We start from the raw sequence: 14,796 nt of genomic DNA, 5'->3' as shown, positions 1-14,796 counted from the left end.
AGGCCTTCCTTAAAGGCCCCAGCGTCAAGTCCACACCCCTCTAGACAATCAGAGAGAGGTCCTCTCAAAATTATCTCTTCCCTACACCCATCTAGTACACTGTGCTATCTATCTCATTTATTTTCTTGTTTTGTCTTTTTTCCTCCTTTGAGACAGGGTTTCTGTGTAGCTCTGTCTGGCCTCAAACTCGAGATCCCCCCGCCTTCCCAAATGCTGGGATTAGGAGCTTATGCCACCATGTCCATCTTCTTTTGGGTGTTGACACTCAGTGTAGCAGAGGCTGGCTCAAGGCTAACCCCTCAGACGTGCGAAGTGTCCTCGCAGTATTAGAGGTGGCGGGCAGCTTCCTGCAGAGCAGGTCCTCATCTCTCCACCCCGTCCCTCTACCTGTTTGGTTCCAATTTCAAACATGGAAAAATGGGGACCCGCAGTCTTCAAGGATTACAGTATGCTCCCAGCTAGGGAAATAATGTGACTCTTTCTAGAGGTCAAGTAAGCCACAAAATAAATGAACTAGCCATTAATGAAAGTTATTCTATAGGACAGGCTGTCTTTCCTGGTGAAGCTAATTAAGCTTTAACTGAAGCAGGGACACCATCTGCATTGCAGTGGCCCAAAGGTCTAGGTGACAGCAGAAAAAACAACAACAAACATTCAGCTAAAGGGATCCAGACAGTAGGCACTCAGTTTATAAAGCAGCCCTTTGGCTGTTTTGTTCCTAACAAGTCTACTCTAGGGACCAGCTAGCCACAGTGCTCTGTGTTTAGTACACTGAAGTCACGCTTTTCGGGACCACGCAATGTGGAGGGCCACCCTCAAAGCCTCAGGCCCCAATGTCTTTCTATGGATACAATGTGCTGTGGGGCCAGTGAGGAGATTTTCTGTTTCTTTTCTTGTTTTAAGAAAGGGTCTTGGCCGGGCGGTGGTGGCGCATGCCTTTTTAATCCCAGCACTTGGGAGACAGAGGCAGGTGGATCTTTGTGAGTTCGAGGCCAGTCTGGTCTATAGAGCAAGATCCAGGAAAGGTGCGAAGCTACACAGAGAAACCCTGTCTTGAAAAACTGAAAAAAAAAAAAAAGAAAGAAAGAAGGAAGGAAAGAAAGAAAGGAAGAAAGGGTCTCAGGCTGGAGAGATGGCTCAGCGGTGAAGAGCACTGGCTACTCTTCCAAAAAGTTCTGAGTTCAATTCCCAGCATCCACAGGGTGGCTCACAACCATCCATAATGAGATCTGGTGCCCTCTCTTGGCCTGCAGGCATACATACAGGCAAAACACTATACATAATATATAAATCTTAAAAAAAAAAAAAAAAAAAGGAGGAGGAGGAGAAAAAGAAAAGTCTAAGCCGGGTGTGGTGGCACACCTTCTTTTAATGATTTACTTATTTTTATTTTATATGCATTGGTATTTTGCCTGCATGTATGTCTGTATGAAGGTGTTGGATCCTCTGGAGGAAGTTACAGGCAGTTGAAAATGGCCATGTGGGTACTGCAAATTAAACTCAGGTGCACTGGAAGAGCAGCCAGTGCTCTTAACTGCTGAGCCATCTCTCCAGCCCTATGGCACATACCTTTAATCCCAGCACTTGTGAGGCCAAGGTAGACATCTCTGAGTTCAAGGCCAGCCTGGTCTACAGAGCAAGCTCCAAGACAGCCAGTTACACAGAGAAACCCTGTCTAGAAAACCCCAAGGGGTGAAAAAAAAAGGGGGTCTCATTATATAGTCCAGGCTGCCATTGAATTCACAATCTTCTTGCCTCAGCCTCCTGAGTGCTAGGACTACATGTGTGCCACCACACCTGACTGTCTGATATTTTCATCTCTGCTTTAATTTTTATTTATTGTTTTAAATATTTATTTTTATTATTTTTAATTATGTATATGTGTTTACAAGTGCTTTTAGAAGCCAGAGGTATTGGAGATAAATTATAGGCAGTTGTGAGTCACCCCAACATGGGTGCTAGGAATCAAACTCAGGTCCTCTGCATGAACAGTACATATTCTTAACCACTAAGCCATCTCTTCAACTTTAAATTTTAAATTACATTCACTGCGTGTGTGCTTGTATGCATGCATGTGCATGTACATGCACACAATGATACATGGCTGAAGGTTGGAGCACAACTTTCAGGAGCAAACTCTTTTTCTACTATGTGGGTCCAGGAATCTGACTAAGGTTATTAACCTTGGCAGTACAAAACTTTTCTGATGAGCCCTCTTGCGGGCCCCACAACTCTGCTTTAATTGCTAAGGGTGGTAAGACTCCCAAGACAGAGAAATGCTCAGGTCCTTCTAATTAATGCTACCACAGAGAGAAGCTCTCGGCTCGCTCGGGGTTCCTTCTCACTGTAATCTCCTGTTAGTCTTCCAATTCTGGCAAACATGGCACCTTATGCCTTGAATCAGTGAACCTAGGGTTTCAACTTGCTGTTCTCAAAGCTTTTATTGTTATCCTTGAACAAAAACACTGTCATCAAGTGAATGAAAACACACAGTATTTTCTTCGTCATAAAGGCTCATGGAATTAATTCTTAAACCCAGAATCCCTGGGCAGCAACTAATTGTCCTCACTCACCTTAGATTAAATTTCAGAGCCTCTGGGGTATAGGTTTAGTCTTTAGCAAAACACGAAGAAGGAAAAGTCCTAGTGGTTCTGCTGAGATGATTGTTTCACCCTTCATGTGAAAGCATAATCTTTGAACAGTGGACCTGCTCACAGGGCACCCATGCTCTAGTATGGACATCCCCAGACAGAGGAGCAGCGGAGCTGAGGAAGCTGGGGTTGTACCACTGAAACCACTGTCTCTGCTCCCTTACCAGTCAACTATCTCTGCTTGGTCAAAGAAGCATTAAGACAACCAGTGTTTCCTGGATAAGCACGTCAAAGGGAAAGGTTTTTGGTTTTGTTTTTTGTCATGTAATACCAGTTTTACCTTGAAAGAATGTCTTTGTTATCCAGACATGAGTATTAGCAGACATTGTCTCAAAAAGTAAATATATAAACAAAACAAGCCCATTACGTCAAGAAAAATAGCCAAGTATTTGTGGCCAGTGATTAAAAATTCAAGTTTTTGTGCAAAAATTCAAATTTGAAAGTTAGGCATGGTGGCTCACACCTCTAATCCCAGTACTTCAGGAAGCTGAGGCAGGAGGATCACCATGAGTTTGTGGCTAGCCTGAGCTACAGAGTGAGAATCTGTCTCAAGAACAAAAGAACAAACAAAAATTTAGAATTTGGGAAAGCTTGTATCACTTACCATGAGCATTAGAGTATTTCAATACCTGTCTGAGGAAATCAGTGTCATTCACAAATGTTATTTTTTTGGCATGATAAATGAAGTCACAGAATTATACATTGGTAAAGATCTATCTGAAATGTAAATGCACAACAGATTTTATTTATTTCTTTTTTTTCTTTTCGTTTTTTTGAGACAAGGTTTCTCTGTGTAACAGACCGGGCTGTCCTGGAACTCACTGTGTAGACCAGGCTGGCCCTGAACTCAGAGCTCCTCCTAAGTGCTGGGATTAAAGGTAGGCACCACCACCACCACCACCACCACCAGGCTCAGATTATTATTATTTTTTTTTTTACTTTTGTTTGGAGATAGGGTCTACTATGTAGCTTTGGCTGCCCTAGGACTCACTATGTAGACCAGGCTGGCCTTGATATCAGAGATCCGCCTGCCTCTTCAATTAAAGGTATGTACAACCATGCTGGGTTCAGACAATAGAAAATGAATACAAAGTCTTCAACACTGAACTCATGGCTTTGTGCAGGCTGAGCAAGCCCTCTACCACCCGAACTACATCTCCAACCTGAGAGTCCAGCTTTATTTCATTCGTGCGCGTGTGCATGCATGCCTGTGTGCATGCGTGCGTGCGTGCGTGTGTGTGTGCGTGCGTGCCTGTGTGTGTGAAAGCACGACCACTCTCTCTTATTTCCTTGAGCTCAGGTCTCTCACTGAACCTGGAGCTTGTCATTTCTGGCTAGGCTGGCTGGTGGGCCAGGAAGCTTCAGCAATCCTTGTCTTCACAAATACCCACCTCCAGCTCTGTGTTGGGGTTACAGGTATATATGACCACAGTATCTTTTTATTTGAGTGCTGAAGATACAAACTCTGATTCTCACACTTACATAGCAAGCCTCCTTTCCCAGCTTTTCTTTATTAAGAAATTTGCAAAAATGAAAACAGGAACACTTTTCTATTCAATGTATAAAATTAAATATATATAACTATTATTTTTAAATGGCACATACACTGTATTGTGTGTGAGCATCAAGAGGACAACTTCCATGAGGCTTCCTCTCCTTCCACCGTGTAGATCCCAGGGACTGAACTCAGGTCCTCAGGCTTAGCAGTAAATGCCTTTACCTGCTGGGCCATCTTACTGGCCTCCAAATAATGATTTTTAATAAAAGTTGCAATTTATGTTAATGTGGTAACTTATTAAATGTTATTTAATAAGTTTTTTTTTCAATCCTGGAGATCAAACCTAGGACCTACTATGTTCTAGTCAATAATCCTTATTACTAATTATATGGCTTGTGGTGTATTTGGGGCACAACTCAATTTTTCACATTGGCCTTTCTGTCTACAGTTTGGCAAGTGTCAGACACTAACCCTGACCACCACACCAGACAGGTGCCAAGATCTGTTCTGAATTGGACTGACTTTCAGCATTTAGCCTAGTCTCATTCTCCTAAGGGTTCCTCCCAGTCCCAAGAGTTCATGTATGTTTGCACCAGATTTCCCAAGACACATGCTGTATCTAGCCAGCTGCCCTGCAACAGGTTCCAAACCCTATTCTGAAATAGCCCATGAGAGTACTCTCCTCTCAAGATACCAAACTCCAAAAGCTTCCCTGACACCAAGGCAAAGTAGGTGACAATAGCAGCTAAAATGTCTTATGTCAACTACCGTGCTACATGCTGGGAAACCCCTTAGTAAAGTCCTAGCATCCCGTAAGACCCTAGTCAAAGGTCAAGGAAACTCTGTGTACTAAGCTAAGGTAATTCTAGTATAGCACCTGTCACACAGTGCCATATTCCTGGTAGAATGGAGCTCTCTGGAGCAGGGACTGGCTGTTGATCATTTGCATATGTTCAGAAACCACATATGGCTTGTTGCCTGTCACATAGCAGGCGTTAAATAAATGGAATTTTAACGCCCTCTTGGCTCACTGGCTCAGCTACTTAACATCAAAAATAGAATTTAAAACAGCAAAACTAGTTCCTTTCCTGAAATGTTATGCTGAAGGCATGGCTCTGATAAGAAGGCAACCAGAGCTAAGACTCTGAGAATTCTAGAAATCAGAGCTGCAGTTAATGCTCTGGAAGCTGACCAAACCCCACCTCAGTGGTTTGGAACTTTTACTGCAATTCTTCCTCAGATGTGGCCCTTCCAGGAGGCAGACAATGGCTTCACTTTATAAGGCCAAATGGTCGAGAGCCTTCTTTGGGTCACAAGCTGAGTAAGGACAATGCAGTGAGGCTGCTGATCCTAATGACCCCAAAAGCCTATCCAATCCACTCAATCTGCTTCAAAACAAGTAGCCAAGAGAAGGCCCGAGCTGCTCACTTAACCGAATCCTTGGGCCAACCTCTGTTTTACTACCCTTAACTCCAAGAGAGGTTTCTCACAGGGAAAAGAGCATGAACTTTGGAGACATGGTTCTAAGTTCAAATCGTTGTTCGGCCATTTTCTGTATTTTGGAGCATTACTCAAATTCTCTGAGTCTCAGGTTTCTCGATTTATGAAATGGGAATAACACCATACTTCACAGAGTTGTGAGGACAGAAGGAAATAAATTATGTAAAGTACCTGGCCTGGGTCTGGCACACAGTAGGTGCTCAATACCCGTTAGTTTCTTTCCTCTTCTGCCCTGGAAGAAATGATAGGGAAACTTACTAAGTGAGACTTGCCCAAACCAAATTTATTACTTGAAGCACAGGACAGAGGACTAAACAGTGACCTTCAAGGCATCTCTGAACCCCCATGTCATACAACATGGCCTCATTTCCTGATAAAGACCTTCTGTGTTTACAGTACCTCTGGCCCATTTTCCTGCCTTAGTTTCCCCACACCCCCTTTCAGAATAGAAATACCTACTTCTTTGATTCTAAGGGGGAGAGGGGTCAAAAAGGGAGCCAAGAGCTTTGGCTAGAGGATAAGGGAAACGGACAGTTTATGAAACTGCAGCATGTCCCTCCTGCTACTCAGCTAATGGTCGGTTATCTAATGTGATTGAGGAGGATGTATAAAGGCGCAAACTCAAACCCTTCCTAGTACACAAGCTTGCCTTTCCTGAGTTTTTACCTGCCCTTGAAGGACCATTAAATACTCCCTTCCCCAATTACACAATGCACTGCCTCTTCTCTTTTTTCTAAAGACTCAACCCAGGTGTCAATCTCCAAGTGCATTGTCAGAATGAATGGGGCTTCGTTTTAGACTGCCCCATGCTCTTTCACATTTCTCTAAAATAGAGGTGATCTCTTACCTTAAACAAACAAACAAACAAACAAACAAACCAAAAAGCAGGATCTTACTATATAGCCCTGGCTGGTCTCAAACTCACAGAAATCCACCTGCCTCTGCCTCAAATACTGGAATTACAGGCATGCATCACCATGCATGGACCTATCTCACATATCTTAATTGTTTAAACCTGTTATCTCTACAATACCATGGGATTTCCAAGGACAGACGTAGTATTCCAAGAATCACTGTATTCCAATCATTCAGCAGAGGCACACAGTAGACTAATATACAACAGAAGACTAGCAGATGAATATTATTAGCAAGTCAACAACTGAAGAAATGGAGGAAGGCAGGGTTTGTTTTGTGTGTGTATAAAAATGTTTTGCCTGCATGTGTGTCTGTGCACCACATTCATATCTAGTGCCCATGCAAGACAAAAAAAGGTGCTGGATTCCCTGGAACTGGTGTTAACAAACCAGTTGTGAGCCACCATGTGGGTGCTAGGAACTGAACCCAGGTCCTCTAGAAGAGCAGTAAGTGTTCTTAAGCCCTGAGCCAACTCTCCAGCTCCTGTTTTAGTTTTTTAAAGTGATGTGAGGAATCAAACCCAAAGCCTTAATCCTTAGGCAAGTTTTCTATCATTGAGCTATATTCTCAAGCCTCCAGCCCCTTAGAAAACAAAACAAACCTCCCACAATGATAGGCTTCCTCAATTTAGCAGCTCCCAGATCCAGCCACACTCAGAATCTCCTACAACATCCAAAAATGGATCCTGGGTGGGCTCTAGCCCTAGTTGGGTAGATCTGGGATGGAGGTGAACAAAGAACAAAGGATCTGGCCATTAGTTAGGCTAGAGTGAGGGAGACAGGGACTAGAGAGAGCAATCCCAACTGCCTCTTCCAGAGAATTACTTCCTCACACGGCATCGCAGAGGGTTTACCACATCTACTTGGCCTTCCTTACCTTCATCGACTCCTCACTGTCCAAACAACTTCAAGTGGAATATCAGCTGACTTTTCCCTGCTCTCCAAATGAGTCCAGGCAGTGTTCACCTCCCTTGCAGACCAGTGGTTCTCAACTCATGGGTTGCAACCCCTTTGGTGGGGGAGAATCCCTTTCTAGGGTTTGAATATCAGATATCTTTTTTTTTTTTTTTTTTTTTTGGTTTTTTTCGAGACAGGGTTTCTCTGTGTAGTTTTGCGCCTTTCCTGGAGCTCACTTGGTAGCCCAGGCTGGCCTCGAACTCACAGAGATCCGCCTGGCTCTGCCTCCCGAGTGCTGGGATTAAAGGCGTGCGCCACCACCGCCCGGCTTAAATATCAGATATCTTACACATCAGATATTTACATTATGATTCATAACTAGCAAAATTAGTTATGGAGTAGCAACAAAAATAATTTTTATGGTTGGGGATCACTTCAACATGAGGAACTGTACCAGAGGGTTGTAGCATTAGAAAAGTTGAGAACCACTGCTGTAACTCCTTCCTTTCTCCACCTTACTTTCTGGAAATATTCGACCATAAAGACGAGGCTCTGAAGACCATCTCTGTCTCAACTTTCCCTGGATTACCATGTTTTGGTCATCTCAAGCAGCAAGCACCTACAATTATAGCTACAACTGTGCTAAGTGTTTGACAGGTAGGAACTGTTGGTTCCTAATATTAACCCAGTAAGCCTGGATTTACTGTCATTTTATAAAGCAGTAAACAAACCAAGGGGGCCAAAACACTTCCAAAGGCCACTTAAAAGGATGCAGGATTTGAACCTTTATTCAAAGGCAGCCAACACTGCCTTCTTCTGGTACTACTGCAGTTAATATACATATATGCTATACAGTACAAGCTCCTTAAAGACAGGAGCCAGGGTTCATTCACTTCTGATTTTGCAACTAGTCCAGAGCCTGGCACTGTGGGGTCACTTAGTGTTGGCAGAATAAATGAATGCTAGGCAAGAGGACTACTGGGTATGACAGTATGTGTGCCATAGCTGGCCTAAAAAAGTACCAGTGAGTCTGGCATTGTGAGGTATGCGACAGTCATGTATTGAGTAGTAAAGATCACGCATAATACATACCCTAACGTGACTTAATTAAAATGGTCCCTACTCTAAAAAACTCTAGATACAGTAAGTGAAGGTGTTATGACTTTAATCATCCATCTATTATCAGATATTAAGCTAATAACTCTGAGACAGTTTAAGGAAATTAATTTTTTTAAAAACTGGGTGGGCAAGTCTTTATCTTCAAAGGTCACTGGCAGTTTTGCACTGAGTCTTTTCTGGCTTACAAAGAACTATGTGGCAGGGTTGCCCCTTCATATCATTTCCTCCCACTGGCCATGAAAGTGGTGCAGGCCTGAATCAGCAGGGTTGTCTCTGAGGATAGGAACCACCTTGGCCTTCTGTGTACCTCAAACAAAGGCCCTGGTTACAGAGATCATTTTGAAGCTTTTTGAGCGAGTTAAACATAATGAAATGCTTTCAATAAAGTTACTGACTGATCACCTTGGCCAGTTCCTCAAGAGAACAGATTTACTCTGAGCAGTAGAGGAACTGGGTCTCTGGAGGCCCTTTACACTAAACTGGACTGTCCCAGGGGGTGCTGTGGAGAGACAAGAGGGAAAGGAAAGGATGAGCTCACTGCCACCCACCCCAGCTTCCTTGGCGAGCCTCCTGGGTGCTAAGTGCACACACAGGTTACCAGCTGAATGGTGTGAGACAGCAATCAGCTGGTAGAGTAGTGGTAAGGCCGGCTGTGGCCACTCACCACTGCTCCTGCCACCCAGAAGAGACTCTGCATACTAACTAGGCTGCTTCACGGTCTCCTGCTGATGGGACTCAAACAGGGAAAGAAACCAGCTCTGCGACACAGAGCAGGAGGAAATGTGGGGAGTTCAACCCAAGTCAGCAAATTAGTTCTCACGGCCTCCTCTGCACAGCTTTTAGGTTTTCTGAGTTGACCTGCCTCGACCTTACTACCATTCTTTGCTAAAAAGGCAGCACCTGTTTAAGCTTTATCTTGAAGTAAAAGAGGGTTGGAGAGTTTGGGTGACTAGGCCAGATTTAGGGGCTAGAACAACTGAAAGGACTTTTGGGATCCCCAGTAACTCTAAGGGCATGTATCTAAAAGTGTAGGCCATGGAAATGAATAAAGAGGCATGGAAAGAACCAAGTGCCTGGAGCACAGGCTGCCTAAGGGAAGCACATTGCTTAGATACCATAGATGACTGCTTGGGGACGTGGGTTCAGCGTCACCAAGACTTTAGGGTTTTAAGAAGAACAAATGCAAGTATGAAAAATCTTTTCCCTATTGCTATTAAAACAGGAGACGTAGCCTGTAGCCAGTTGTAGGCTGGCCTGCAACTTGCTGTGTAGCTCAAACTGACTTTGATTCAAAGCTATCCTATCTCAAGCTCCCAAGTGCTAGGATCACAGACACAAATCACCACACCATGCCACATATTCGCTTCAGAATATCAGCTTACATTAAGATTAAAAACAAAAATAAAACAGTGTATTGAGTTTGAGACCTTAGAATAAGTCTATGGACTGGAAGTGGTCTCATTTGTCACCCATGGAGTTGGTTCAACAGGTAACATTAACATTGAATTTCACCTTCCTTATCCACTCTACACCCAGACAGAACTGAGTGAGTGGGGTTAGGAACCAAGACCCTTAAGAAAGGCATGACAGTGAACAAAGAAGCAATGGCCAACCTCTACTCTGACACCAGGTACTTTTGACCAGGGCACAAAAGGCAGTTTCTTGAATCTCACCTCTACCCATAGCAAAAAGTGGGTCAAAATCAGAGTTTGCTGGTGTTTCAGTTCCCTTGAGTATGTAAGAGTGAATTTTTATCTGACTGGATTTTTGCTTCATATCTCTAAGTGGGAATCATTTATGTAAATATTTAAATGCTGTGGGTTTCTGTTTCTCTATCTGAAAAACACAGTAACTGTAGTTATACCTCTAGTTTGTTTACTGATATTTGTTAATCACTAGGAACAGGGATCTGACAAGGCTCTTGCATCCTAGAACCTATATTAAAAAAGCAGACAAAGAACTGTATCAGTGGTTACTAGTTATCATAGTACTAGTGCTAGATGCTGAGGAGAAATACATGAAAGGTGGAAAGGTTAGAAACAAGGCATGTCAGTCGCCTGGCAGGAATAAAGGGATGAATTCTTAGGTCAAGCAATAGAGTAGGTAAGAATCTATAAAAACTTGGATCAGAAGAATTAATGAAAGCTATAATTTTGGGGAGAGTTGTATTTCAATAAAACTGGATGTTAAGACACCATCCCAACTTTCTGGCCTCTCTCTGTGGTGGGTGCCTAAAGTACTGTATGTCTGATGGGAAACAAAGAGGACAACAGATAACTCCATGGCTCTCTCTTCTAGATAACAACACTCATGGTGGGGGTGGTCAAAACAGGTTACAAGGGGAGGTGACCTTTGCTGAAAGCTAGAGCCAGCAGGAGTAGAAGACTCTTTGTACGTCTTATTTGAAACTTCTCACAGCCTAGGCTACAAGGCAGCATGATGGGGAGGCTTCTAACATTCAAGAAGTTATGACAATTTCATTAATTAAAAATCTTCTCACATGACTAGAGAAACAAAGGAGACCAGCATCAAAACTGGGTTACGATAAGCACAGGTTCTGAGCAACATCTTCTCTTTCTCATTTACCTACTTAGTTCTATTCTGGAAAGGCAAAGCCTGGAATAGGTCTGGAGGATCACAAAAATGGCTCCTCTGAGTCCCTTGTGTTTACAGTTCAGGGCTTGGGTCAGACACATCCACAAGTTTCATCACAGAAGGAGTGGTGCCCCCAGAGGGGAGCAAAGAGGGCTGTGGGCACAGAGGGGCACGTGGTGTAACTGGGGAGGTCAGGGAAAGCTTTCCAGGAACGGTACCCCAAATGGCACCCCCACTCACATGCACAATTCCAGAGATTCTACTAGAAGGCTGTCAAGAGCCATGCCTTCAGGCTGCACCAGCCTCCCAGAGTCCCCTGCTGCCCGATGCAGTCAGTGTCTGCAGAGCCAAACGCATCTTCCGCCACGCCTCATCCTCATCCGGGCGCTGCATCCGACCCTCCAAGACTCCTGCAGGGGCCTGCCTTCCTCGGCAGGCTCAGCCAAAAAACCAACTCAAAACTCTTTTGTCAGAGCAAGCTTAGGGCAAGCCACCCAGCCCCGGGTGCCACAACCCTCCCTGAGCAACTGTGGCCCACGCCACCACCCCCCCCCCCCACCTCTCCTGTTCTCTCTTGCTCAAAAGAAAGTGACCTTCCAGGTGGCAAGCTGGGGGCTTTCAAGAATCCCCGTATACTCTTACTCTCACAGGATTCAGAAAACTAGGGGGATAGCGGGGGTCGGGGGCGGAGAGTGGGGACGCCTTATGGGACAGGAGGTAGGGAGGAGAACAAGGGTTTCCTCCTCAGTGGAGCTGTTCCAACAGTCTTTGGGGCAGCCTGCCTGTTTGCTCCAACTGTTCTGCTGGGTGGGGAAGGGAGGGAGGTCCCAGAAGGCAGATGCAGAGGCACAGCTGGTGAGGCTAGCGGCTGCAGACAGTGCTGGGAAAGGAATGAAACTGCTGGGGGCCGGGGGGAGGGGGCGCACCGAGGCTGCAGCCTTGCAGCTTCCAGTGCCCAGAGATGATCGTTTAGGGGCCGGGGGAATCAGGTGGGTCCAAAGGGAAGTGGAGGGCAGAGAACTAAGCCGTGGTCTCAGGACCTAAGCCAGTCCCAGTGACCCGAATGGCCAGACCATTTAGCTCCGGAGTAGGGGTTGAACGGATAGATAGCTTTAGAAGGGTGGCAAGAGGGTTGGCTGAGCTTTGGCTGTGGAGAGGGGTCCAGCCTCCTTTCCCGGCAAGGGGGTGGAAAGCTGCTCCGGACTTGGGATCTGGCCCCAGCCGGATAGCATGTCCATGCCCAATCCCGCCCCACTCCCGCTCCCGCTCCGGGGAGGTGAAAGCAGTCGAGCAGTCGGAGTCTTGCTCGTTCCTACCTGAGGGCCCGGAGCCAGTTTGGGCTCGTCCTCCTCCCTGGGGCTGTCGCGATCCGGCTCCGCAGGCGCCTCCGGGGGCCCCGCACCCGCTCCCGCTTCCAGGCTTGGCGGCGGCTGCGGCTCGGGCGCCTGGGGCTTCTGCAGCCCCGCGGCCCGCGCCCGCTCCCGCCGGCCCGCGCCGCCGCTCGGCCTGCTCCGCCTCCGCGTCATGCTGCCTCTCTCGCGCCGCTCCCCTGCTTGCTGGTTCCCCTCGCGCCGCCGCCGCCGCCGCCGCCGCTGCCACCGCCGCTCCCCTCACAGGACAACAGCCAATATGGCGGCACCCGGCACCCCTCCCCGCCCGCTGCCAACAGGTCAGAGGGCACGCTGAGTCCGCGCCGCCGCACTCGCCTCCGAAGCCTCCTGCGCCATTTTTAATAAGGCCACCACCCTGCGTGCCGCGGGAGACCAGCCCAGAGGCGAGGTCCTGTCCCAAGCACACGTCCGAAAGGCTACGACCTGCCGGAGAAACACGTGTGGCACTGTAATAGCGGGCCTACTAGCTTAATTGCCCGTTAAATGATGAGTGAATTAACTAATCTCTGCCGCGATACTTTCACACTCATCGCCTGGCTCCTCCCTACAGCACTTGGAGACAGGTACGAATTATTCCCATTTTGCAACGGAGAAATATGGAGGCTGCAAAATGACTACGTAAGGTTGCTAGATATCATCAGGCACAGCCGATGGGCTCGTGGTCAGCCTGAGGCGAAAGACACCAAAGGAACGTGCGTCTTCACTTGTAATGTGTCAGCCACCGGGAGCCCCGCGTTCTGCAGGACCCAGACCCAGATCCTTCTTGAGTCTAGTGGGGAAAGGTGGTCACTTCAATACATAGTTACTAATACATAGACCAGTGTGACAAGGATGAAATGATTAGGGCACTTACTGAGGCAGTATTTTTTTAAGTGGTATGTGCAGGAGAGGACTTTAAGGACACACAAAGGAGAATTTGAAATATTTAAGCATTTAATTGTTAAAATGTCATCTCCACCCATTTTTTCTGGGGGAGAAAAATACAGGCACATGGAACAAACATTTTTTTTTAAAGTTTCAAATGCTATCTGTCTTATGCTTGGCCAGTGGAACTTTGAAACTTTCTGGTAGTTAGATATGGAATTTATATTGGTATCATCCAGAACTGAATCTGGAACTTTAACTACCAAGAAGTAAATCAAATTTAAAAAAAAAAGTGTGTGTGTGTGTGTGTGTGTGTGTGTGTGTGTGTGTGTGTGTGTGTGGTGTCTCTGCATCACTGAGTGTATGTGGAAGTCAGAGGACAACTTTTGGGAATCAGACCTTAGGACTATCAGACTTGATGGCGAGTGCTTTTATCCACTGCGCTATGTCCCCTGACTCAGTTCTGGTTATTGAAACAGTGTCTCATTTAGTAGCTGCCTTGGCCAGGAATTCACTTTGTAGGTCAGACTGGCCTCCAACTTACTTTGATTCTCTGGCTTCTGCTTCCCAGAAGTGTAGTTACCATGTGTTTGGAAGGGTCTACACTTGGCTGTGTGGTGTGCTTTGATCTTGCTAGGGGGAGGTCTTTTGCCCCACCCTTTGGCATTGTCATAAAAAGCCCTTTTGAAGAGACAGAGCGGGGTGGTGGATTTTGATCCAGGTACTCCCGAAACTATCCTGTCTTTCTGTTCGTCTCCTCTCCACTTTCTAATATTTTCTTCTTCCTCTATGCTCCTCATAGGAACCCTGGAAAAGGTGGGAGCTGGTCTCCCACACAGGCCCCATAAACAAAAAACAAAGGAAAGAAAAAAGCCACTTCCCAATGGAAATAGAGGAAGAAAAAAGGTTCTTCCCAATAAAAAGAAAGAAAGAAAGAAAGAAAGAAAGAAAGAAAGAAAGAAAGAAAGAAAGAAAGAAAGAAAGAAAGAAAGAAATTGAGGATAGCTGAAACTCAGAGCTCTCTCTCTGGCTACACTCTGCCTGGCAGTTCTTTCAGGGATAGGCCTGCCAGCACAGAGCAGCGGCATCTGAATTACAAAGATTGACAGCCAGGCTTCACTGCTGCAGCCAGAGCCAGCACAACCAGCCCAGAGCTGAGAACTTCTGGTTGTTTGTTTGCTTAACTTTAGTTTAAATGGTTGTTGTTTTTTCCTCAGAGTGGGAATAACTCATTATCAAAATTCTCCTCATAGGAAATGTTTTTTTATTTTCCCCTAATAGTGGGAATAACTCATTATCAATGGTTCCTTCATGGGAGAAAGAAAAAATTAAACAACCCCAACTTCTAATAAAAAACAAATTTTGGT

The 14,796-nt window shown here is 45.7% G+C and overlaps 1 protein-coding gene across 5 annotated transcripts in view; it reads right to left on the bottom strand.

Moving 5' to 3' along the window:
* Window positions 1-12,818, bottom strand: part of Fam193b (family with sequence similarity 193 member B) — a 34,553-nt gene extending 21,735 nt beyond the window's left edge. For 2 of the 5 annotated variants that reach the window (XM_037205691.1, XM_037205694.1), the window contains exon 1: window positions 11,415-12,582. In XM_037205691.1, coding sequence (XP_037061586.1) covers window positions 11,415-11,458 — 44 coding nt within the window. In that variant the 5' untranslated portion in view covers window positions 11,459-12,582. Of the gene's footprint in view, window positions 1-5,820; window positions 5,882-11,414 lie in introns of all 5 variants that reach the window. The other 3 variants (XM_037205692.1, XM_028863499.2, XM_028863492.2) reach the window with 3 other exon arrangements.
* Window positions 12,819-14,796: the final 1,978 nt, after the last annotated feature.

Source organism: Peromyscus leucopus, chromosome 5 (assembly GCF_004664715.2).
Source record: "Peromyscus leucopus breed LL Stock chromosome 5, UCI_PerLeu_2.1, whole genome shotgun sequence".
Classification (NCBI taxonomy): Eukaryota; Metazoa; Chordata; class Mammalia; order Rodentia; family Cricetidae; genus Peromyscus; species Peromyscus leucopus.
This window is presented reverse-complemented; position numbering and strand designations above follow the sequence as displayed.